Source organism: Pleuronectes platessa, chromosome 4, assembly GCF_947347685.1.
Source record: "Pleuronectes platessa chromosome 4, fPlePla1.1, whole genome shotgun sequence".
NCBI classification, from domain to species: Eukaryota; Metazoa; Chordata; class Actinopteri; order Pleuronectiformes; family Pleuronectidae; genus Pleuronectes; species Pleuronectes platessa.
Genome location: NC_070629.1, coordinates 21,559,908 through 21,585,562, shown reverse-complemented (window position 1 = coordinate 21,585,562; position 25,655 = coordinate 21,559,908). Strand labels below are relative to the sequence as shown.

General features: G+C 42.7%; 1 protein-coding gene across 1 annotated transcript; it reads left to right on the top strand.

The window, feature by feature from the left end:
• The first annotated feature begins 65 nt into the window (after positions 1-65).
• On the top strand, positions 66-23,050 carry pgm5 (phosphoglucomutase 5). The gene is made up of 11 exons (XM_053421793.1): positions 66-748; positions 2,764-2,926; positions 3,015-3,161; positions 3,237-3,362; positions 3,445-3,635; positions 4,621-4,775; positions 10,750-10,865; positions 14,843-14,978; positions 15,621-15,804; positions 20,030-20,167; positions 22,161-23,050. Exons 1-11 carry the CDS (start codon positions 491-493, stop codon positions 22,248-22,250), a joined length of 1,704 nt encoding a protein of 567 aa, XP_053277768.1. The 5' UTR covers positions 66-490; the 3' UTR covers positions 22,251-23,050.
• The last annotated feature ends 2,605 nt before the right edge of the window (positions 23,051-25,655 follow it).

The following is a 25,655-nucleotide window of genomic DNA, read 5'->3' as shown; positions in this document are numbered from 1 at the left end:
CTCTCTCTGTGTCGTTCCTCACTTTGACACTCCAGTGACTGGCTCTCTACCCAGTCATGGCGCATGGCTCCACATACTGGGCAGTGAGGACGGCCCAGATAGAGGCAGTGTCCGGTTGCAGACTGAAACAATTCCCCTCGACCATCAGTCAGAGGTCTATTTCTGTCCCGAGGCTCAGCTGATTGTGGGCCTTGAAGATTCTGACCCTCCCTGATTTTTTCCCCCCTCACTCAGTTGTTCAGGCTTATTAGGGAAAGAGGGAGTTGTCCATGAGCAGAGGAGAGGGCTGGCTGTGCGTAAAGTTTGGCACTGAGGGATGCGGCTCTCCGGGTTGTCGAAGTGAGAACATTTGACTTTCTTGAACGCCTTTCCATCCCTTTAAGGAGCTGCTGTCACTTCGCTCTCTCTCTCTCTCCACCACTTTGAGTCTCCAGCCCCAACTTCAGCTTGTTTTTGATCGGCGTCCTCCCGCGGGCTCCCGACGAGGAGGATGGAGACGAGCCCCATCCCGGTGCTGACGGTCCAAACCGCCCCCTTCGACGACCAGCGGCCCGGCACCAGCGGGCTGCGGCGGAAGACGGCGGTGTTCGAGGGCAAGAAGAACTACCTGCAGAACTACGTCCAGAGCCTGCTGTCCGCCATCGACCTGCGGGACCGACAGGGCTGCACCATGGTGGTGGGCAGCGACGGCCGATACTTCAGCCGAGCTGCCATCGAGGTGATCGTGCAGATGGCAGCTGCTAACGGGGTAAGTGGGGAGGGGGGTCTGCAGGCGCAGGGGCTGTCACAGGCCTTCATTTGTGTCAGTATATCCTTCATCAACTCCTGCTCACTACCAGACAACACACTCTTCTGTTATTCTATTCTACTCTATTCAAATAACGTTTTCTATCCATTAGGAACTTAAAAGCCTACAGATATATCACAACAAAACATACACCATCCAGGGCAATCAGTGATAGAAGCATTCAACTGTAAGAGTAATAGATAAACAATAAATTGTGTAAAAATCAATATATGGTGTTAAAATCACCTGTTTTTGATCGATGGGAATAAAGGCTTAGTTCCTATACATGCCAAAAGAACCTTTATCCGGATGAATAAAAGTCACCATGTGGGCTATGACGATAATTTGTCGTGGAAACCCAAAGTAATGAAGCAAAGTTAGTTGCGTCATTGCTTAAATGATCCACAAGGATATTTATCAAAGTTTATCAATGGAAGTATCACAGTTTGGTTTCAGGATGTTCTGTAGTTGCTCTGCTGCAGCTCCCATCATGGGAGGACACCTATTGCAAGATGAATCTAAAGGGAGACAAGATGAATACCAGGGTCTCCCCACAAACTTTACCTTTTAAGGGCAGTTTTTAAATTTGTCAAATGAAACATAGAGAAGTGAAGAAACTCCTCTTGGAATAAAATGATCACATTTTATCCACCCTGTTCAGAACTGGGGATTGACACCCATCCTGTATGAGGTGGACAGTTCTACAAACAAATTGTAAAGAGTCTTTATTTGCTTTACAGTAGAGTTTTGCGGTTTGCCCTTCTATTCAGTGCATCAATGTGCAGCACTTTCTCAATTTCAAATCATTCACACTCTGCCAGGACAGAGGTTCAGGGTTTTGAACACTTTGGCATGCATCCTGTGATCGAACCACATGACCCTCTTACTGGTGGTGGACGATCCGCTCTATCTCCCGAGCCACAGCCGGCCTGCCTACAAGTGTGAATACACCAAAGATGCTGGCACCTTGTGAAGAAATGTCACAAGAGGACCTTGCTTTGTATTCAGGGGCCACAAGCCAAACTAGGGAGGGGAGCACTGTAACCTATAGGTAGAGTGATTGTGAGTCTGGTTAATGTAGATGTCTCCACTCCGTCCTATTAGAACTTGTCACCCAGCCAAAAAGTGAGTGAAGTCAAAGTGTCAGCGGCAGATAAATGAAAATAGGAAGTCGGGAGTGAGAGACACCGAGAGGAGGAAAAATCCCCGCAGCTCATTTAAAACGCTTGCTCTGAGATCTCTGTGATTGGTTTGGACAGGTTCCAAAGGAAAATCTGAAGGGGATATAATTTGTTTTTGAGATCGCTCCGCTTTTCTGCCGGCCCAGCCAAATGTCTCTTGACGTGGGTCTTATCGGCAGTTCCATCCATCCGGCTCTATTTTCCTGCCGACGTGTGCCCCCTCAACCTCCCTGTTCCATCTGTCCTGGGCCAAACTGCCTGCTCTGGGGATCCCCTGTTTCATGGCACTGAACCAAAAGTCAGAACAGGGGGGAAACGGTGCAGATAACCTCTCCCAGTATCTGATTTATTCTTCTTCCAGTCCTGCAACATGCCTGAAGGATAATACACTGACGTAACTAGAATGCATTCCTCTCCTGTGAGCCACACTTTCATTTAATATAGCTGATATCCAAGGGCATTATGGGATGCCGGTGGTGTTACCGCTTTAAAAGTAGCATATAGTTTATAAATGGAGAGTGCAGCTCTGTTAGTGGGGCACCCTCGTGGGGCAGGCGATTTGCTTTTTAAAGCAGGACGTCAATTAGTCACCTGCAGAGTGACAAGGGGCTTTGGGCTGGTGATGCTTAGGGATACAATTATTTGATGGTCACTTTTTACACATTTTTCCATTTACATCATTTGACACATCCAACCTCTGAAGATAGTGGAGCCTTCAACTCATAAGACAGTTTGAAAACATTATTACAACACCCTGGGATGATGTGTAAGCTCTCTGCTATCTGTGCCGTGCAGATTGGTCGTCTGGTGATCGGCCACAACGGCCTCCTGTCCACCCCCGCTGTTTCCTGCATCATCAGGAAGATCAAGGCCATTGGTGGGATCATCCTCACAGCCAGTCACAACCCTGGAGGCCCCGCTGGAGACTTTGGCATCAAGTTCAATGTAGCAAACGGAGGTGAGATAGAGTTTTATTTTCTCCATTTGGTTTTAAAAAAATCAATATGTGTCTGTAGAGTTTACAAATATCTCTACTTTGCTGGCAGGCCCGTCCCCGGACACGGTGATGGACAGGATCCACCAGGTGAGCCGGACACTGGAGGAGTACGCCATCTGCCCCGACCTCCGCATTGACCTCTCCAGGCTGGGGAGGCAAGAGTTTGACCTGGAGAACAAGTTCAAACCTTTCAGAGGTAACTTACTCACTCGTTCAGTTTCACGAGCACACCCGTTGGCATCCGGCTGTAAGCTCTTCTCTGTGTTTCCAGTGGAGATTGTGGACTCGGTCGAGGTGTATCTACAGCTGCTGAGGAACATCTTCGACTTCACGGCCATTAAAAGTCTCCTCACGGGACCGGAGCAGCTAAAGATACACATAGATGCAATGAATGGAGGTGAGACAGTTAACCGTCCCATTATTTAACCCCTGGGCTGTTGTCATTTATTATTTGGTCAACGCCTCCTCTCGTGTTGCAGTGATGGGCCCCTATGTGCGTAGGATCCTGTGTGATGAGCTGGGGGCCCCTGCTAACTCAGCGGTGAACTGTGTCCCTCTGGAGGACTTTGGCGGCTGCCCCCCCGAGCCCAACCTGACGTACGCCACCACTCTGGTCGATGCCATGAAAGGAGGCGAGGTCGGCTTCGGGGCTGCGTTCGATGCCGACGGGGTGAGACACCTGCCCTTCATCTGTGTGATGCTCACAAGTGATTTTATATTACAGTGACTGTTGCACCTCAACTCACAGAAATTGAACTGCTATTTTAGTTTTAAGTTTGGAGTTTGAATGTATTGTCTTTCCATTTGTTTGTCTGATTTTATGTCGTACTGGTGAACCAAAGGCAATTTACGGCCCATGGTGGACAATAACGTTCTATTCATTCATTCATTCATTCATTCATTCATTCATTGTCATCTCACCCATCACCTCTATTGGTTTTGCTGTCACTTTAAAGACTTTCTACAAATCCCATCGCGTCCCATCAGAAAGGTCCCTTATGTTGTCAAAGCTATAAAGACTAAATCCAAGTTATTTAAACTCCGCCCACAGAGAGACATCTATTTATTTTTTTATTGTTTTTTGTTTGTTCATTGATAACAGGAAGAAAAGCAATGAGAGCTGAATAATACTTTAACCATGGTGATCAAACAAGCTGCTCACTTTTTCCACACTGTCATCCAATAGTCATTTTGACTGCTCACACACACACACACACACACACACACACACACACACACACACACACACACACACCCTTTGCTAAGTAAATTAGTGCAGCATCAGGAGACTTATGTCATTTCTGCTCTGTTTCTCCCACAAGGATCAGTATCCTCCCAGTCATTAGTGCCAGTGGTTATAATCGTACAAGGCGAATGTGTCACATTATACTGTCACTGAAAAAGACACTCACAGTTAACTGAGGCTCATACTGTCCCATGTTTAACCACTGACAGTGACATGAAGAGATTTGCAGGCATAATGTATTGATATGATTCATTTAATGTACATTATACATGTATTTAGGTACAACTTTTTTGTATTTGCTAACCGTTATAGTTTCCCTTAAAGGATAGGAATGGTGTTATTCTATATTTGTCCTACTGTCAACTACTATTTAGTGTTAAAGTCTCTGTTCATACTATTCCATGTTTAGGACCGGTACATGATCCTCGGAGAGAACGGCTTCTTTGTGAACCCAGCTGATTCAGTGGCCGTCATGGCTGCCAACCTCGCCGCCATCCCCTACTTCAGACAGCATGGCGTCAAAGGCTTTGCCAGGAGTATGGCCACCAGCACCGCCCTTGATAGGTACAACACACAGACACACACTATTAGACTGTGAGATCACATGCACGTACACACATGCACACATTTACTCACCGCCTATAAATATTGTGTGTTATGTAAAACCAGAGCCGAGCGGAGGGTGCTGAGTGAGAGGATGTGTGCACAGCTAAAGTTATCCTCACTGACATTGTTCCAGACGGAGGGATCCCTTGCACTGCTCCCCCGCTGTGGCTTCAACAGAATGCTCCTCGAGGGTAGCAGACGTTAGACACTACGAGGGAACCAGAGATCCACTAGTTCAGACTATAGTATTTGTATTTATAGAATATGTAGCAAGTTGAGTTAGATCCAAGGAATTCAGTTTTGTAGTTCTGTCCATAAAACATCTCTATATCAAAATATGTTGCACAACGAATCACTGATATTTAACATTAAATTATTTTTGATTTAAGTAAATAGAAATAGACTTCATAGAGCGTATCACCTGCAGACTAATATAACTATTCAAACCAACTCCCTTTGACCTCTTTGTCAGCATTTAAATACTTTGGATTGGATTGTAACTGTTTGACTTAATCAAAGTTAATTTTGAGTGAAAATATGAATTGTGTTCTTCATTAACACATTCCCTAGTCTACCTCATTCTAACTATCTGCTGCTGTAACAAGATCATTTTAATTTCAAGTTTAATCAAGTTTGTGATTAGGAAACTAAGACTGCAGTGGTATGTCACTGATCCAGAAGAGCTAAGTGTAAATGTATGTATGACCATCTGTCCCTGTGTGCCCATGCTTGAATGTGTTTGTGTGTGACTGTTAGTGTGTGTTAACGCTGGAGGATAATAAGGAAGTGACCTCACAAATCGTGGTTTCTCTGGGCGTCTCAGTTTCAAGGAAAAAATTAGGCTTAGACATGTGGAGTGAGATGTTACATCACAGAGTTATTGGTCATCTCTGTCAGTGTAGAGACACTCCCTCACTCAGGCACACACACACACACACACACACACACTGAGACACACAGACACACATCGCTTGGACACTGTTTGTTGTTGCGCTGCTCGTTGCCTAAAGCTGCATGATGTTGAACTCACCCCCATAACTGCCGCACCTCCCTGAGTACACACACACACGCACACACACACACACACACACACACACACACACACACACACACACACACACACACACACACACACACACACACACACATACACACACACACACACACACACACAAAGGCCTTTTCATCAGTTCCTACTAAACTAAGGGCCTCCTTCATCTCTCTTTTTCCTTTCAGTATTGACAACAGCATAAATTTCCAGGAAGCTCTCACTTGCTTCAGCAATCTGCCAATGACTAGAATAACCCAGTTTGATGTTTGTTTCAGATAACACCTGAAACACTGATAGTACCGTGCTCTTATAAAAAACGTTTTTCCCCTGTTAACCCAATTTAACCAGCGAACCCTCGGGTCAGCACATCGATGAGAGCTCACTGATAATAACTGACGCTGCAGGACGAGTTCACTTTGTCCAACACGACATGTCCGTGTCTGCAGGCGTTACAACCATATCTGCATGTGTTAGCACGGTTTCTAGGAAGCCTTGAAGTACTCAGTCGTGTGGCGTTGGACCCTGGAGTCGGCCCAAGTGTCGGCCTTTTTTAGTAGAGTGAGTTGTTAGAGTGTGTGTGTGTGTGTGTGTGTGTGTGCTCAGTGTTTAGACTGAGCAGTCCTCCCAACTGTGTGTTTATGCATAGTGATGCAATCTGTGTTATAAAAGCCTTGATGAATGTGCTGGTGTGTGTACTGTATGTAGCTGCGTATCCAGGAGGAATAAGAGGAAAGTGAATTTGTCTTCAGATGTGCATGGGGAGGTTTGGTTGTGATTTGGATTGAGACGGACAGGAGGCCGCAGATCTGATGTACCTGTGAAATGTCTCATTCTGGAGTGGACTGGGGATTTCTGTGTCTGTGCATCAGTTGCTTGTGTGAACATAGCAATGGATGATAGGGGGGGGAAACATCTGCCAAGGACTGAGCCACCGCTGTGTTACCCCGATGAAGTCAGATTTGTAATGGTTAAGCGCTGCAAGAGGAATCAAATGTCTAACTAGTTGAAATATATATATATTGTTTTTAACTCCAGTTTCATAATGAACCCAAAACGTTTATATTTACACTTCTGTGTCCATGTGCATGATTTGTTACACAATTGCAACATTTCTAAGCGATTCCTTTTTTTCCCAAATGGGTGATTGGATTTTAAACACACTTTGCCCAATCAGAAAAGAGGATTAAAATGAGTTTGCATTCATACCACAACCAATTTCAATCATTTATCCTTTTTAAGTATTTATTTAATCACCTCACATTACAACATAACACATACAGTAACTGCAGAAATGCCCCCTGTGGTTCACGTATCCCTGTTTGGGATTCTTATAGAACTGCAATGGAACCATACCAGGTTTGTTCTTCAGTTCACATCTAAAATATTTTAAAAATAAGGGGAAAAAAATTTAAACTACTAAGAAAAACTGCAAAATGCTTTCACCAGGCTGAAATACTTTGTTATCTGCCAGTATTTTGACAGGAGGCAAGACACAGAAGGGGGCCAAGTTAAACACTGACCTTACAGGCACACTTTTCCACTTCATATAATATTATTACACAATAAATATTTTCTTGAAGCAGCTTTGAAACTGTTTTGAACCGATGTCAGCCTTGATACCGACTCTACAAAACACAATACAGCTATGACCATTTACAGAAATCAAGTATTTTGAGCGTTGGCCGCTAAAGCGACACCTTCAATCTATTAAATTAGTGTTGTCCAGTGAGCGTTTGTGGTTCAGGTCAAGAGGAACTCACATTTCAATCCTAAGTAAAGATCCAGCAGTGCTGCGCTTTCTGTCTGGATGCCAGTGTAAAGCTCCTCAAGTCAAGGCTGTGCTCAGAGGGGGGGGGGGGGGGGGGGGGGGGGGGGGAGTGAGGGCACTGGATGCTATGTTTGGTCAAATATCAAGTCAAGGCCAAAAGCAAGAAGTATACAGCTTCACAGATAAAGAAAAACCTCATTGCCCACTGTACTCAGATATAAAGAGACAGAGAGAGAGACATAAGGGAGATATTGGATGAGTCTATGCAAGCCTGTGATGAGGATGATTGAAGGGAGACAAGTCACGAAATCTCCGTCTTCACCTTATGGGGGCAAAGCATCCAAATCATTCTAAAGACAAACATTAACTTTCTTCACATGATCTTACAGTGTTATAGAAAACCTTTTTCACACAGTGGCCTCAGTCTCTGGTCGAGTTTTGTTCGATCCTTACATGATTTGTCTGAGATAGTGTTTGACAAATGAGATCAACTCAATACATTAGGAATTTTGAAAGATTATATATGTGTAAGTAAAAGCCTGATTGTAAAGTTAAAACATTTATTGATCAACTGAAAAGCTGTGAAAAAACATTTTGGGAATTTTTTTACTCAAAGTGTTCAAGATAATCTAATATGTCAAAAAATGTCAGAGCCGTACACCGGCCTAAGTGTACGATTGTTTTAAAATCCTTCAATTCTTAAATTTAAAGTGACATTATTAAACTAAACATTCCCTATCACATTTCTTGTTTTTTGGCCTTATTACGATGAGTTAATAATATCTGTATTACATCAAATGTCTGTTCTTCTCGATTGCCTTCGATTCTAAAATGTCAGGATGGTTTATTTATTTAGTTTCGCTGCTTCCCTTTCTTTTTTGTACCTTTTCTTTTTTAAATACTGGTGTCTCACAAGCCTGTTTTACTCTGGACACATAATCTGCATAATCTGCATGAGGCGATATAAAAATCTATCAAATCCTTCAAAGACAGGATATTGAAATGGGATCATTAACTGGCCCATTTAATGACAGTATTGAGGGACTGATTACTAACCATTTAAAAAAGTCCTTGTATTCTCTGATGGCACATTTGACTTATATAATAAAAAAAAGATGTCATTTTATTATCTTCAGCTCTCTTTAGCCAAATTCTGTCCTTAACCAGCGTGAGAAAATCGACATCTTTAGAGTGGAGCTATGTAGCTGAGAGGTCACACCTACACACAAGGGGATTACAGCCCTAAATAGAAATCTTCCAAGTCCATCCCTAGTGTCTTTAGTGATATTCGTGTGCCAAAATATTTCTGTTCGAGAGCAAGGCCTGTGTGGAGGGAGGCAGCATCCACTGAGTCTCTCTGGCCTCAGACAGCGCAACAGGGATTTGAATATGCATGTGTTTGAAAAAGCATAAAGAATCTGTGAATGAAACTAATTCTTATCTTTGCGTTCGAATCTTTTCTATCTTTCTATTCCAACAACTCTTTAGTCTGAATTTCGAACTGTTGTTTTGTTTGACAAAGGTCCATATCATTTATCCAAGTGTAGAAAAGTCTCCGCTGAACTTGCCCCGTTGGCTTGTGCTTCTGTCAGCTGCAGAGTTTGAGCCGAGCTGGTGCAATCTCACAATCTCAATATTGTCCCAGTGTTAACAACAATTCAATCCCAACGCTTTTCGGCACATTGTTTGAAAGTGGAGCGCTGGCAGGGTCAGGTTCACTGCTTGTGTTGGCTGCGGACGTGCCATCGAAAACGTCAAACGCTCGTCAGAGGGCCAGAGTTCCTTTTCCTTTTTTTATTTGTTTGAGGAATTCCAGGCTTTCTGTTCCAGCTCTCGTTTCCCCCCAGGAGAACGAAGCTGGTTTACTCTTATTTGGTAATTTATCCCGTCCTCATGTAAACAACTGCACTGGGCACTGTGTGGGGTTTATTTATGTGCGTGATGACTGTGTGGACGTGTGCACCACCAGTTAAAAAACATATATTGCGCTCTGAATTCCCACAGCATTCCACAGTAAAGGCGTCTGAGATTGATGTTCCCACATCTCTTGTTTCGGTTTTGTTGGGTTGAATATTTTGTCCGAGTGGTGTCCTGGGAATTGTGTTTTTTTTCCCATTTTGTGGTGTTTACTGGGGATTGCGGGTGATGTGGTTGAGGAGTGATCTGTGGGGAATGACAAGAATTGTGCGTAACTGAACATCTCTGCGATACAAAGTCCCTGCACTCTCTCCTCCTGTATCATCTGCTACACAAGATCCATGGATTTTCTCATATCATTATATTTCATAATTTATAACCTAATCAAAATATTTTACGGTACTATGATTCTAATAAAGATCATGTATTAGTACACGACTCCCTCCTGATATTCTGGATATGAGTTGGTTGGCTCTGGAGGAAGAGCGAGTCTTCTTAATCGCTCTGTTCCCCAGCCACTAAATTTGACTGTAAGTTAACCGCCGCTAAAAACGATGCTATTAGATCAGTGAACCATAACAGTAAAGTTATTTCATAATTTAAACCTGTGACGTTGTTAAATCACTCTCGATTGCCTGGTCATATATGTAACGTTGAGCTGATAACGAGATGCCAAATCTTTTTTTATACCCTATTTCCATTTAAGTCCAGATGTGCAGACCCTCTTCTAAAAATACACCCTCTTATAATGATATTACGGTAATTCCATTGTATCCAGTCGTATTTCTCTGTAAAGTTCTTTCTGCACCTTTTCACCCTCAGCGGGATCTCAACACACACACACACACACACACACACACACACATGCGCACTCACACGTGCACTCCCTCTCCTCCTCCCCCCCCATGGGCCGAGGTTCAAAGCAAACATCAGCTAAAAGGTTAACTCACTTTGTTCTCACTGCCTTCACCTTATTAAATTATGGGATGAGCTGTTGGCAGATCTCGCTCGTCACACAGCGTTTGGTTTGCTTTATTTCAAAAGGTCAGGGGATTGTTTGTAAGCTTGTATCAGAACTGGGGGAAGGATATTAAAGTGGGATAAATACAGTGTGTGTTTTGGGAGCAAAAAAGTCAACAGCCCCTTTCAGCCGCTTTGTCTTTTGTCTCTCTCTTTCTCCCTGCCTGTTTTTTCAGGGTAGCCAAGGCCATGAAACTGGCGCTCTACGAAACTCCGACAGGCTGGAGGTACTTCGGGAACCTGATGGACTCTGGGCGTTGTTCCCTCTGTGGGGAGGAGAGCTTCGGGACAGGTATGATGTAGCACGCTCACTCACGGCACAAACAACTAAAGCCCTGCACCCATTGATTTGTGAATGTCATTAATACAAGATGGAAATATCCAGTGAATACAGAGACAGGGCAGCAGTAGCCTGTTTGCATGTGGTTAGAAGGTCACTGATTCAAACCCCTGGACCCCGGTTGGAAAATGTGAGTGACTGAGAAATCCCCCCCCCCCCCCCCCCCCCCCCCTCGGCAGCAACTGTTGTTGAGGTGCCTGCAAACAGAGCCGTCACTGGAGGAGCGCGCTCGCCAGCAGCTGCTTCCTGAACTCGCAGCAGGGACTCAATGAAACTCTCAAACAAAAAAAATGTGTCCAGTAAATGTTTCCTTGAAGTTAAAGGGAAATTGCTGTTTATTGCAATTCCAGTTTTATTTCGTTTGTACTGCTTTCAAACTCCTGACTTGTTCCTGAATTTACCTGGAGGGGCTGTATGGGAGAACACGAATGTCAACTTTCCAGTTACATTAGTGAGTGAGCCCATGTGAGAACACAGCAGGAAACGCAAAAAGTGAAGAAATATGAGAGAATAGAAATATCTCAGGATGAAAACAAAATTGAACTCTAGAGATTAAGGTGAAATTCCTCGGAATGAGTGCTTGCATTACGCGGTCTGATGATCACAGTATATATTTCCTGATGGTGTTTCATTGAGCAGCAACAAAGTTGAGCCAGATTCAACTTAAAAAATGTTTTCGGCTAATTTATCTGAACATAGCGTTAAGATACCAACAGTTCAATCAGATTTTCTAAATCACTTTCCGTCCTCTATCCCAGGCCCCTAATATAGTAAAAATAAATGTAAAGCTAAAGCGTATTAATTACCCCCTGGTGGCTGGCTGCAGTATCGATCATAAATCCTGCCTCCTCCATATTACTTGACGGGACAAGGACCAATCTAAAAAGTCAGAGTATCTGTTAAAAAAATTTAATTATGGGATTTTCTTATCAAACTGATTTATGTTAGAGTTTTGTCCAGTGTTTTGGGATTTAATTAGTTATTTGATGCAGGGTGGAATGTTATGATACAGAGCTAAGAGTGAGACTGCCATTGGTCCAGCATGTGTATCGGTGGGACAGTGCTACCATAGCTCCTCCCCCCTGATTGTTACTGTGCAGACTCCGAGTAGCTGGCACAAGATGGCAGTGTTTGTATCCAGGATATTTTGGCTTCATTACTGGATAGTGGGAAGAAGTAGTCATCCATCTTTATATGTATATTATATATATATATTAAAGTTGATGAACGGGTTTGTCGGCACATTAATATATGCCGATGATGTCTTTCCTGCTGCTTGATTCCTCAAAATTAAAACAAAAATGTTGGCTACCCTGGGATTTGTTTGAAATCATCTTCCCTGATGAGTGAAATGTTGCTATAACAGAAAGTTTGACGTCCAAAACCACAAAATTATCATCTAAGTCATTATGAAATCCTAATTTTCCTTAAAGGGGAAAAAGTTCACAGAATGTGTCTGTTCCCGTCTCGTCTGCACACTCGCCAGCCTGTTCCATTTGTAGAGTTGTGAGCAGTGCATCCCGACTGCCTGTAGCTCCAGTCAGAGTCGTGTAATAGATGTGAGGGCTGTGACCCTGACTGCATGTGTAAATAATCCCCATTCTTCTGCTATAAAAGGAGACAGGAGCTCCATGAATCACCGCAACATGCGAACAGACCTCCAGTGGTTTCTATGAATGCAAACGCTGCCTCATATACACATGCACAGAAAATATAAACTGCGCATTCACAAAGGAATCATACACTTTCGGTCCTGCCCTCCCTCTACACCTGTTTATCCTTACCATACTCCTCCCACTGAGGAGAAGTGGGGAAAAAAGCTCAGCGTGAGAAGAGAACATTTTTAAATGGATGTGAACGGGACAGAAGTCAAGAGAAGCTTGTAGGAAAGCGAGGAGAGGGAGTCGGGAGAGTCCAAACATGAGCGGTATCGACGAGGAGGAGAGAAATGGAGGAGGCAGAGACGCAGGGAGCACGGAGGACTATGGGAGCTCACTCGTTGTCAGGCCATGTAAGGCCAAAAGCTCAGAGGGAGCCCAGAGCAGTAAATCATCAGGGCTGCTCCCCACTCCTGCTCCTCACTAACTCCTCCACGCTAATTCAAACGCACAGCAGGGATTATTGAAAATGTTAATGTGGCTACTTCTGTCAAACTTTGCTATGCGAGGTGCAACAGTACTTGGATAACGACATCTCTAGAATTTAAAAGTCACAAACACAAGTAATAGTCCAAGTAATCTAAAAAAAACACACACAAGCGCATTGCAAGTATTTCTATTTAATATTCTATCATTTTTTTCCCACCACGATGAGACAAACATATTAAAATCAGCTTCAAAACAATGCGGGAGACTTTAAGTGGCAACCGACAGCTTACAGAAAATAGTAATTTTCACCAATTATCAAACTGACAATGAATCATAGATATTTGTTTCTGGCTGCTTGTGTCAGCATCAGCAACATGGCTACATGGCTAACACAGCCTGGCTATTGGACCGAAGCAAGAAACAACAGTAAGAATCCCAGTTTAAACTAGAAACCCTGATCTCAGTGCTATTATAATGGTTGAGTAAGTTCTGCTAATGATGCTAACTGGTTCCTTCATGTCCAGGAGCTGTCTCCATATACTCAGACTGGTCATTAGGGTTATGGCAACAAATGTGCCCTATGTCAATGGAGACAGTGGTCTGTAAAAACATCTAGAAGTTTTCACCGACCCCATGAAAGTCTTAACTGGTCTTCTTGGTGTCTGTTGTTCTGGGTGCTTGTTTGGGGTTCTGGGCTCAAATCACTGATCTGAGCCCCATCCAGGACTGCTCCATCAGATTTGCCCAATATTGAATTTCTGTTCCAATCTGATTCTCTTCTGTAAGTAAAAGCCTGTTCCAGGTTCACTCGTTTTACCTCAGGTTCTATAACTCATCATCATCCGCTTCTTGCCCCTTCCAACAATGGTGAGCTTTTTCTTTTGCCAGGCGGTTTCTCGGAGATTCATATGCTGATGGTGTATTCTGATGTACAGTCAGTACCATTTGACTTGATAATGATAAGATTAAAAAAAAATAAGGCTGAAAAGAGAAGCTGTAACTGTGACATGTTTTAGGTCTAGATGGACAACATTGTTTTCTACAGGGGTAATAATTCGATTTGTAGATCATCCTCTGTTTCTGTGTCAGACCGTCAGACAAAGGGGAAACTGACAGTAAGCCAGGGGTTAAGATAGTGACAGTTTCCTAACAGCTGTATAATCCTGCAGCCAGACACAGACCTCTGAAGAGCACTTCTTTTTTTTCTTTTTTTTACCGAATATCTAGACATCCATAAAAAATACATTATAATCTCTATGTTTCTCGTTGACATCTCAAACTCCTGTGATACAAAAGAGCTCAGTCGGTTTTTCTTACTTCAGGCTGATGCAGGGAAACATTGTGAACATCTTCATTTAATTAAAATGTCAGAGTGCTCCCTCGACAGATACCTTTACTGTGCAGCTGTCTTTGAGAACAGACTGACAGCTCCCCAATGAAGGAGACTGATAAAGGGTGTGATCAACCCCTCTGTTTGTGTGAATAAGTGTGTCTGTGTTTTCGGGTGTGGATTGGAAGACGTTCATTTCCAAGCCCAAACATTCCTCCTAATCCTCTAAGACAATAAGTTTAATATCACGGTCATATCTCTGCAGGAGCCAGGAGATGGTTAGAACCAATCTGTCCAACGATAAGAAATATAAAACCATCTCACTATAACCACCACATAACATCTTATGTGTTTTAGGTGTTTTTATGCTAAGCTCAGATCAAAAGCCAACTGCTGCCTACTGCCAGTCATTTCTAAAACTTGAACTTCTGTATGTGGAACTAAAGTTAAAATGAGAACACAGGACAGTCATGGTTATGAGTTTGTTTTTTGCGGTTTTCTTCCACGTGCAGGTTCAGACCACATTCGTGAGAAAGACGGTTTGTGGTCGGTGCTGGTGTGGCTCTCCATCATGGCGGCCAGGAAACAGGGAGTGGAGCAGATAGTCAGAGAGCACTGGGCCAAGTTCGGACGCAACTACTTCTGCAGGTAAGCAGCTGAAGAACGTCTTGCCACTTCATTGGTTTAGATCCTTGCATATCTTAAATGCATGTAAACCTACAAGGCTCGTGATTGGCCTCATGATTCTCTTCTCCTAGTAGTATCGATCCCTTGTATTCCTACTGACGCTAAAAAATGTCTTCCAGACTTTCACCTTCACCCTTTTCTTGCCTCTTGCTCTTATTTGAACTCCTCCCCTGTGAGAGGAGGCCAGTGTTCCCACTGACAGTCGCGTCAGCTTTTTTCTATTCCCACAGAGGGCTTTTCCAAACTGATGCACATTTCCCACAACACATAGATGGACACACAGTTCAAGCCAGGCAGCAGATGGCAAAAAGTAAAGTGCTTGATTCTGGAGAAGAGAAGCTGCTTACTCTGACAAATGTGGTCTCTTCCAGTTTATGGCCCTTTTAACACTATAAACCGGCTGCAGAGACTTTTTGTAGTGATCTTTAAAAAAGATGAGGGAAAAGATCATAGGACGACCTTAAGAAAACAACACTTTTTTATTTCTAACAAAGCTTTCCCTGGTCCACAGCAAGGTTTTCCTCACTGGTTTCTAGTGTTGGATATGGTTTTATTGCTCATGTGTGTGTGTGTGTGTTTGTGTGTGCGCCTTGTGATTGTCAGGTTTGACTACGAAGGCCTGGATCCTCGCGCAGCCTTTTACTTCATGAGGGATCTGGAAGCAGTAATCTCCGACAAAGAATTCCGCAGCCAGAAGTTTGCTGTAGGAGAGCACATATACAGCGTGGAGAAGGCCGACAACTTCGAGTACATCGACCCCGTGGACGGAACGGTGTCCCGAAACCAGGTCAGTCTGGGAAGAGCTCGCAGAAGGAATGTAAACGCTGCACGTTACATGACAGAGTTAGACAAGTAGAAATGAGTATGGAGGACAGAAGGTAATATAGTATTTTAGGTTTGTACTGATCACATATTCCAGATTAGTAACTGCAAGAAGACTGGGCTTATTAAGCAGATCAGGTATCCACATTAAAAACACTTTTATAGTCACTGTTGTTGTTTCTCATTCAGTCATGAATTTTTAGCTCTATAACAACCTGTCACTCCTTGTAATTGGATATACAAATTATTCCAGTGAGTTAAACTCATGCAGTGACGTGAACAGATTTCCAACTTGGGCAAAAAGCCTGCATCCCTGCAGTATTTCCAAAATAGTCCATTTGAACTCCAGAGAAGGGAATCGAACAGAAACATGTGTAAATCTGATAGAAAGATATCAGATTTAAGTTGCTGCCTGAATTGGATATGTGAAATGTGTGTTCTTGTACACAGCAGACTACTGCTGGGATATGTGCTGTCCCCTGGATGTTACATCCAAGTTGTATTTACCACTAAAAAGGGAACATTTTCTTACAACTAGGCTGATATGAGCATAAGCCTATTAGAGATAAATCATCTCTAAATCAACCCCACTCACGTTATGTAGTTTGTCCAAGTTTATTTGACAGCTGATCGCTACGAGATGGTCAGAATTTTCAAAATGTACATGCTATGTGTTAATGTATTCACTAGAAGTATTCAGATCCTAAAAAAGTATAAAGTACTGGTTTAATGTGTTCATATCATATCAAATGAAAAGTATACACTAAGACCAAGGTTAGTTGAGTACAACGAGCTAAAAGTAATACAGCCGTCAGACTCTAAAATCGCAGCGGCTGAATCAATCATACATTTTTCCACAGACCCCAGATCTGCAGTAGTTTGGGTCAAACCAGAACAAATAAATAGAGTTGGCCTGGAGATCTGGTTCATATCGTGTCTCGTCCGCCCGAAGACGTCTTATCACACGGTCTCTCCATCTCGCTCTCGTTTACACACACGCACTCGTTCATCAGCCTCTCGTCCAGCAGACCACCCACTGAGCATCAGAGAGGTTCCATGTTTGGACATGATAGTCTATCTTTCATGTTACACCATAAACATATTCATACAAACACACATCACACATACAGCACCGCACCCTACACACAGATACACACACACACACACACACACAAACACACACACATACACTGATAACTCCCCCAGTCTCCATACTCCCTCCCTCCCTCCCTCCCTCCCCCCTCCCTCCCAGTAAAGTTCACCCAGCTGACTCCTTCTGTTCTGCCCACAAATGTGTGGAAACTCATTCCTGGCGTCAACACTTAGCCCGCGCCCCCCCCCCCCCCCCCGCCTCGTACCGCAGACACAGACACATGCACACATGTGTGTCAGTTGTCCATGTGAATGAGTGTCAACACACGCGCGTCCTCTCAACACCTCCGCGAGTTCCCACTCTGTGTTCGTTGGTCACTTTGTCAACTTGTCCTGCCACAGTTGACACATCACTGCTCTTCCGTCCTCATGTCCACTGGTTACCAGCAGATCCACAGCTAGTTTAGTCAGTCCCCCCGAAATGTGGTTTGACGTCACTGGTAAATCCTCAGTCGGCCCAGTGTGTGTTAGCACAGCGCACATTCCTCCCAGGACAGAATTATATCAGCTGTCGTCTCACTTGCAGTGGCTCCACCGCCAGTGTGTTTGAAGGGGGGTGTCGGGGGGGGGGGACACTAACACATATACACACAAAGACAAAGTATGTGGGATTTACACAGCAGTGGCATGGCAGCTTTTGTAGTTGGCTACTGAATTATTTCTGTATTGTCTGCATATTGATGGATGGATAGACAGAGGGACAGATGGATGGATAGAAAGCCTTGTCACAGAACCTGTAAGACCTACAGACTATTTATTGATGGTTATTTTGCAACACGTGTTTCAGCTTGGTCTATTCTATTGAAAGATATGAAACTTTAAAGTTATGTTGATCATAAAGTTTGTCTACAGTCTGTTTCATCTACTGTTAACATGGTGACAGTGTGTCTTCAGTTTGTTGATCAAGTTGAGCAGATTATCTTTGTCCTCAGATAAACTTCAGCAGTGGTTGTTTGGCAACTGGGTCAAACCGTGGGTTCAAATCACCGCCGGGTCATTTCAATAATTCAATTTTTTTATAAATGATTTGTTTAATTTGAGCAGGATTACACAAAAACTACTCAATTTGATTCTCATTAGACTTTTTGGAGGGGTGGGGCGAGACCCGAGGAGGATCCCATCACATACTGGTGCAGACCAGGAGGCGGACTCAGGATCTTTTATTTTTTTGTTTAACTTTGAAAGAGAGAATGTTTTTCAACATCTTTGTTGAGTCATTCTTTGATTTTTATGAATCAGACATGTGTAGTGGACCGATTTTTACGATTCTTTGCAATGTGGTGCAGATCTACGGACTGATGGGCCTTGGTAGAGATATGCTTGAATTTTGATAAAAAAATTGATTTACTTAGTTTTGCCTCTTAGCATTAGATGGACAGACTGTGGCTGGTACGGGTCCACTCAGGGTCTCTGAGATTGTTTTGCACAGGCATTAGTAAGCCTCCTGATAACTGCACCTCTATGGTTGAGATGAGCTGACGTGCTCGCAGACAGACAGACAGACAGGAAGACAGACAGACAGACAGACAGACAGACGGATGGACATCTCTCATTATCACTGTGTCTCTCTCCTCGTCCAGACTCAGACATGGAGGAGGAGGAGGACAGCGAGCGGTCCAGAGTCACTTTCCCTTTCAGTGTCATGGTCTGTAAACAATGTGGCTGAGTCACAGTTTGAAGACGTTAACAGTTTATACTCTGAGATGAGATCACTGTCTTTTTTTTTTACGACTTTAATAATTAACAAAACTCTTCTGAAAAGAAACAACACATGTTGATTACATCATGAATGTTCTCGCAGCAGAGTCAGTCAAGGTAATCCTGTAAATCGTTTCTATGGTGTGTTTTGGAAACCTCTTGTCCATGGTCCCCTACTCTTTCTTTTTTCTCAAAACACATCTCTGTCTTCTCCCCTGAGCTCGTCTCTAATGGGATGAGGAAAGAGGCGCTGTGGAATCCAGCACAGATAAGAGTCATCGCACATCCATTAGTCAAAAAGCCTTATCTCCCTTACGTCAGCCGGCGAGAGCTGTGGCTGGTTACCCCCGACGCAACCATATCCTGTTTTTCCTGAAGATGTTGAGGTCGGGTTCAAGCACTGAACACGTTATCGAGGTTATGAAGGCACAATAATGATGTTTCACTGGTTTGGTGGGAAATCGTCTCAAACTTAATGGAGGTGAAGTAACACTGGCAGAGCTGTGACCTTATATAACTTATTAGAAAGCTCTGGTCTGGACACAAGGACTCGGGAGTTTACACTGTCAAGGAATCCTATCTCACCACTGTCCCAGACATACACACACTGTCAGTGACATCTAGTGGAGATGTTTGGTTACTGCATATTAAATAACATATCCTGTGTGAACGATGCTCCATTAGTGGCTCCTGTCTGTTTTTGACAGTCACCAATTTGACTAGTTGCCTGTTTAATACGAGTGGATAAATCTTTCATAATTTCTTATATTTAAAGATTTATTTTGTTGGACAAAGCTCATAATTTGGTTGAATATTAAATAAAATTTAGTTTAATATGCATTACTAATGAGATTATTCAGTTGATCCTGTTAGTGACAATATAACAAGTCCATGTACAGAAGTTCAAAATCTCTTCATTAAGTTAGAAATATGTTATTTGTTTATTTTTATTTACCTTGATAGGGAAAGTTTATGGGGAATTAGAGGTCCTTTTTGGTTTGTTAATTAAGACATTGCTTGTCTCTGAAGAATTAAATAGAAATATACTGAAATAAAACTAGTGTTTTGTGTTTTTAAACTGTAACTTGGACACTGTGCCGCTGCCTTTACTTGGGATTGGGATGACTGGGTAAAACTAATACATGTTACTGTATATCCCGTTTTTTCCTGGTCCAGTGTCATTGTACACGTTACTATAAACTGAATGATTAGGAATTGGCTGTTTGTATAAGATGGTGATGAAAGTAAACTCTTTCAGCTCTGGTAACTTGTGATCTGCACTAGTCATTCATTTATAACATAATAACTGATAGTGAAATCGTTGCTTTGTGTGTTTCCAGGGTTTAAGGATCGTCTTCACCGATGCCTCGCGCCTGGTGTTCCGGATGAGCGGCAGCGGTGGAGGAACGGGCTCCACAGTCCGCATCTATGCTGAGAGCTTCGAGAGAGACCCTGAGAGACACAGCAGAGAGACACAGGTAGAGAGGGGACGGGACAGGGTGTCTGTCTGCTTGTTCTGTTTGACTTTATAGTCTATATACTGTTATGTGTACATTAAACAGTACATATGTCTTTAGTTGATCAACCTGTAGACTGAATAGGACATTACCATCATGTGGTTATGGTTGTCGGGACAGGTTGTGTACATATTTTACCAAAAGACAAAAAGGACAAACAAAGGACAGAATGTTATTTCTAACTTTGTGTCTTAAAAACATACTTTACTATCAAAGTTGTATTCCAGCACTGCAAATATGTATTAGATATATTTTTAGACTAAATTTTAGGCAAGAATATAAATATTATAACCATCATTTTGACAACGTTTTTGTGTGTGTAGCTAATGAAAAGCAGTCTTCATTAACTTAGTATTGACTGTGACTGCGTAGCATTCCTCTGGCTTATTTCACCTGCTGCTATACTTCTTCTGGTATTTCCCTTGTTCCCCGTGTGTGACCTCCACGGAACTCTTGAACAATCTATCACTGATATTAGATCATGAATAATAAAATCATAAATCATTCATATCATCTGTCCCTTATCCGACGCACATAAATCACCAGGGGACATACATGATTAGCCAACATGCTTATTAGGCGAGATTAAAAAAGTACCGAGGATACGTTTTTCTATATATAGCTCTGCAGTGAGTGGAGCAGCAGCAGAAATGTCTTCCTTGACTTCCATGTAGTTGTGTTTGTTTGTATTCCAGCACATTAACCTATATGCAACGAAACTGACATCGTGACACAAAACTCCAGAGTCACGTCAAATAAATCCTTCTGCAATCCTGCACAGAGCACATAAGAAAAAACTTCCTGTCCTACAAACTCTATGAATGAATGATCTGTAACAAGTAACGAGAGGTGGTCGACACACGAGGCCAAACAGCCTCTGTAAAGTTCTCTTTACTTGCCTTATTACACCGTTCTGATCGGATCAGGATGACACGATTCAAACTAGGTTACTGGCTCTGGAATCTGTTTATCTGCGTCACAAACTCACATGATACCCACAGAGCACTGCATGTGCTGCTCTGCACAGGAAAACAAAGGTTTACTCAAAGAAGTTCTCAGCAGTAATTGTAATTTAATGAGAGGCTGGATGTAAAAGTTGTGCTGCGGCTGCTTAGAATAAAGTTTTGGAAGTTTACAAACTGTAAGATAATTGTTATAAAGTTATAAAATCGATTATATTAGAACCGCTTTCGGCCGTGAACTCAAGAAAATGTCTGGAAAATTGTCTCGGTTAGCAGGAGATTCTACGGGTCAGACACGTTCACAACAACAGGAGCATGTCCAGAACATCCAGGCGAGGGGCCGCCCCCTGGTAGAGGACGCAAGAGGCGGGACACGACAAATGTCATCTTTCCAAGTTGACATCTTCGTCTTCCACCTTCATGGCTCCTCTTCTTCACCCTGAGATATTCCTCTGCTTTCGGTTGCCTGTTGGAAACGTCATCAACATGCCCTCTCACTCTCACTTCCTGCACAACATGTAAAGGGACTTCAGTAGTCAAAGGTTCAAACAATGCAAATAAAACTCAGGAAAAACTTCACAAATCCTCAATATAAAAACAACAGAGACAGACAATTATCAGTTGTACATTTCTGATTGCTGTGGTCCTTAAGATTTTTCCTCCAGAGCTTGAAACATGTTCCCGAACCAACTGCAGTTAATTCTGCACTCATCACTAAAGGTGATCACAGCTAAAATCATTGATGATCCAGCAGGGTAACATTAAAGTTGAGTAAACTTTATGATCTTAAAAGAAACACAGCCTCAATTGGTTTTATGTATTGTTCGTTGTTTAGGTGCTGCACAGCTAAATTGTGCAATGACAATATAGCTTCTTATTCTGATTGTGATTCTGATAAATCTCCACGTGCGCCCTCAGATTCCAAACGTTCCTCGCTGCTCGATCCCAAACATCAGAGTTGAATAATGAGCTGTGCGTCTCTCTCTGTGCAGGTGGTGCTGGGTCCTCTCATCGCCATCGCCCTGAAGATCTCCAGCATCCACGAGCGGACGGGACGCCGCGGCCCAAACGTCATCACATGAGCGAGCAGCAGAACACACACATGCACATTCATCCACCAGCTCACACAGACACCAATCCCCTCAAAGCTTCTCTGTAGAGTCAGTTTTCAGTTTTCCATTTTTCCTTTAATGACGATTTAACGGAGGCTGCAGGAGTTTATCTCTGAAAAAGAAAAGGAATGCTGCACGCTATTATTATCTCACCTGTGTATTGACCACTAGTGGAAACCAGAGCATGGTGTCTACGCCAGGGAGGCTATTTAATTATCTCTTGGGATTAATAGTGAAACATGCGTCACCAGCAAACAAGTTTCTGTGCAGACTGACGATTAATGTTTGTGCCTCGCTTTTATCAAAGAGAAATTGTCTGTTTTGTAACTCACGCTGGTTTTTTGTATAACGGTGCAGTGTACCCCCATATACATTATGTCACAGTGTGTATTTTTTTTTTTTTTTTACAACCATTTCATGCAGAAGCAATCATTTTGTCAAAGCGTAAAAATAAAAGCCACATTGCATCACAGCTAATACAACGTAGTGAAGGGAATTACGGTGTTTGAAGTGGAAGCATATCTCGCTGCATGAAGGGGGGGGGGGATTTCACACTCATGTTTACTGCCTGAGGAGCAAATGTAAAATAATGGCGCCTCAGCAAGAAAAGGAACGAAGGAGAGGAAGAAAAATATATTCTAAAATGATTTTACTCTTTTCCTTTAATTTGTCAGTTCAAGCCTTTGGGAATGCCACATAACCATATTTGAATATTTTATTTCTTTTTCTCTTTTTTTTAAAATCCCAATAAACTTTTTTTTGTGTGTCTAGCGGTTGCCTTTTATTTCTAATTGAATCGGACAGCTCTAATGGGGACAAATAAAAACACAACAGAGTGAGATATGTCGCCCTCGGGCATATTTTGGATTTTAATTAAACAAATTCCATAATAACATAATTAAGAGCCCTGTGTTGTGCGGATACTTTGCGCGGTGATTGAACATCCTCGAGGAGAAGTGCTGGCTTTTGTTTAGCGAGTGCGGCACCTGTGTGGGGCCGAGTGGGGGAACCCGTGGAAGCTGCTGTGCGCCGATAAGGAACGACAAGGCTTTATCTTCATGTGGCCTGAATGAGACGCAGAGAGCAGATCTCATAAACACGCTGATTGCCGTCATTATGAGTTGAGGATATGCCGGTGGAGATCCAAGAGGATGTGTTCACTCAGTCAGACATTACCTGTCAGCCATTACAGGTTATTGCCTCATCCGGCTGCTTCGTAATCGGTGGTTCTTTCTGAGGCTGGACGAGGAGCAACGCCACTTTATTACCTTTTCAATTTGTTGCTCGGGAGACGGTTTGAGTTTCTGCTGAAATTATCCATGTTTCAGAGATTTGGGTTAAACAGGCAGAAGAAGAATGTGTTACTTTTAAAGTATTTGGTAAATTTGAACTAATATTAAGATAGATTTATTTGTCCCAAACACATGCACAGACGGGGAGCAGATGTTGGGGGAGTAAGGTGCCTTGCTCAGGGGCACGAGACAGGGTAGGGAGAATCCTCTTGGATTTTTGTACAGATCAATCCAGGTTTGTCTTTTTGTTGTTTCTCCGTGGAGTCAAACCAGAGACAAACCAGAGACATTTTCTGCCCATAGTCCAAGTTCCTGCCACTAGTCCACACTAGTTGTCAAAAATGAACAAACGTTGCACAGCAGAGCACATTAAGTCTCCACCAGTGTTTTTATTGCGGGGAACTTTTCGACTGAGCTGTCACGTGTACTTCAGAGTACACCATGTGTACTTCAGAGTGAGTACTCGTAATCTGTTAAAACAGCCTAGCCTGTTAGCACATCTCCTGATGTCACATGTTCAAAGTGAAAAGACTTTCTACATCAGTCAAACACATTATTATATTACTATTATATTATACCCAGTAAAGACCAGTAGACAAATCTACAAAAAAAAACATTGATACAAATGCAAATGTTTTATTAAAAAGAGTCAGACCAATAACCCTGTTTTCATACATCCACTAAAAAGTTAGTTTATCATGTTATCTATAAATTATTCTGGCCACACTTTTATTGAGTGTAAACTTATTTCACAAAGTCCAGATTGTAATCACCAGCTCAGTAAATCAGATATACTGTATATCTGTTGTTCCATATACTAACAGTCTTCATGTTTTCTATTCCAGCCTCTTGGAAAAACCTGCACGATGATTTTTACTTGACCAATCCTCATTTGGGAGGGGGCACCACTTTCACCTGATACCAAGAAGGGCTCGAGTTATAGATGTATAGTAGTTTGTATAGTTGTAGAATATATACATATACTTAACTCAAAAGTGTGTGGTTGTTGGTTTGATCTAATTGTAAATGTAATGTAGTAATGAAGGCTAAATTATGAAGGGGTGAATTGTTATTATATTCAAAATATCTTAGAGTGTAAATTAGGGATGGGCATAATTCATCGACGATCGATTAATTGATCATTAAGAATTTCCTCGATGAAATAATTTTTTCATCGAGGAATTCGCTAATTACACATTTGACCACGGGGGGCAGTGTTTGAAAAAAACGCCACAGTCCTACTCAGTTACCTGCGACTGGCTGCGAGTTACCGTGTAGTTCCATTTCCAAAGTAAACATGAAGAGGTCACGGCGAAGTGTTGCATGGGACCATTTTGAGTTAAAAAATGACTTGGTTCACTGCCAACACTGCGAAGCTATCCCAGAGGCTGGGGGAGACGAGGAGCCTGCGTTGTCTGACACGGACGAGGGGAGCGCAAACACCGGAGCCGCGGCCAGGCTAGCCAAGTTAGCACGGAGCTACCTGTGTATCACGGCGACGTCATTGCCCTCAGAGCGGGTTTTTCGGCGGCTGGACTGACGGTCACCAGGCTGCGTTCGCGTCTGACCCCAGAGCAGTTTAACATGCTCATCTTTCTCAACACAAATCCGTAGGCTGGTGCTGAAGTTGTATGTGAGTTACTGGTTATTTTTATGAAGCTTTCTCGACTCAGTACCTTGTTTGATAGATTTGAGTTACATTTGGCAAAACCTGTCAGACCTAAGTATTATATATTTGTAGTTGTTGTTTAACATTATGTTTTTTTATATTATTATTATTTTATTTTGGAGGAAAAAAAAAACGAGGGTCAGTTGTGTTTAGTAGCACCGGCTTCTAGCTGTCGGCTCCGCTGCTTAAGATTACGGCAGCGCATATTTTGTTCATCTTGTAATAAAGATCTCAATGAGGAAACACGCTTTTTTTCCCCACTGCATTTTAATGTAGCTTATAAATAGTGAATTTTTTAACTTGAAAATATTAATGATTAATCGAAAATTCGTCATTAACTCTCCCGACGATCGACGAAGACAATTTAATCGAACGCCCATCCCTAGTGTAAATAGACATTATCCCAAGGTTGGC

What these genes read in the sequence shown, in the direction of transcription:
- pgm5 (XM_053421793.1), top strand. Translation starts at nt 491, where the DNA reads ATGGAGACGAGCCCCATCCCGGTGCTGACGGTCCAAACCGCCCCCTTC. An exon ending in CATAGATGCAATGAATGGAG is followed by an intron (nt 3,363 to 3,444) that starts GTGAGACAGTTA and finishes CTCGTGTTGCAG; the next exon opens with TGATGGGCCCCTATGTGCGT. An exon ending in CTGCGTTCGATGCCGACGGG is followed by an intron (nt 3,636 to 4,620) that starts GTGAGACACCTG and finishes TTCCATGTTTAG; the next exon opens with GACCGGTACATGATCCTCGG.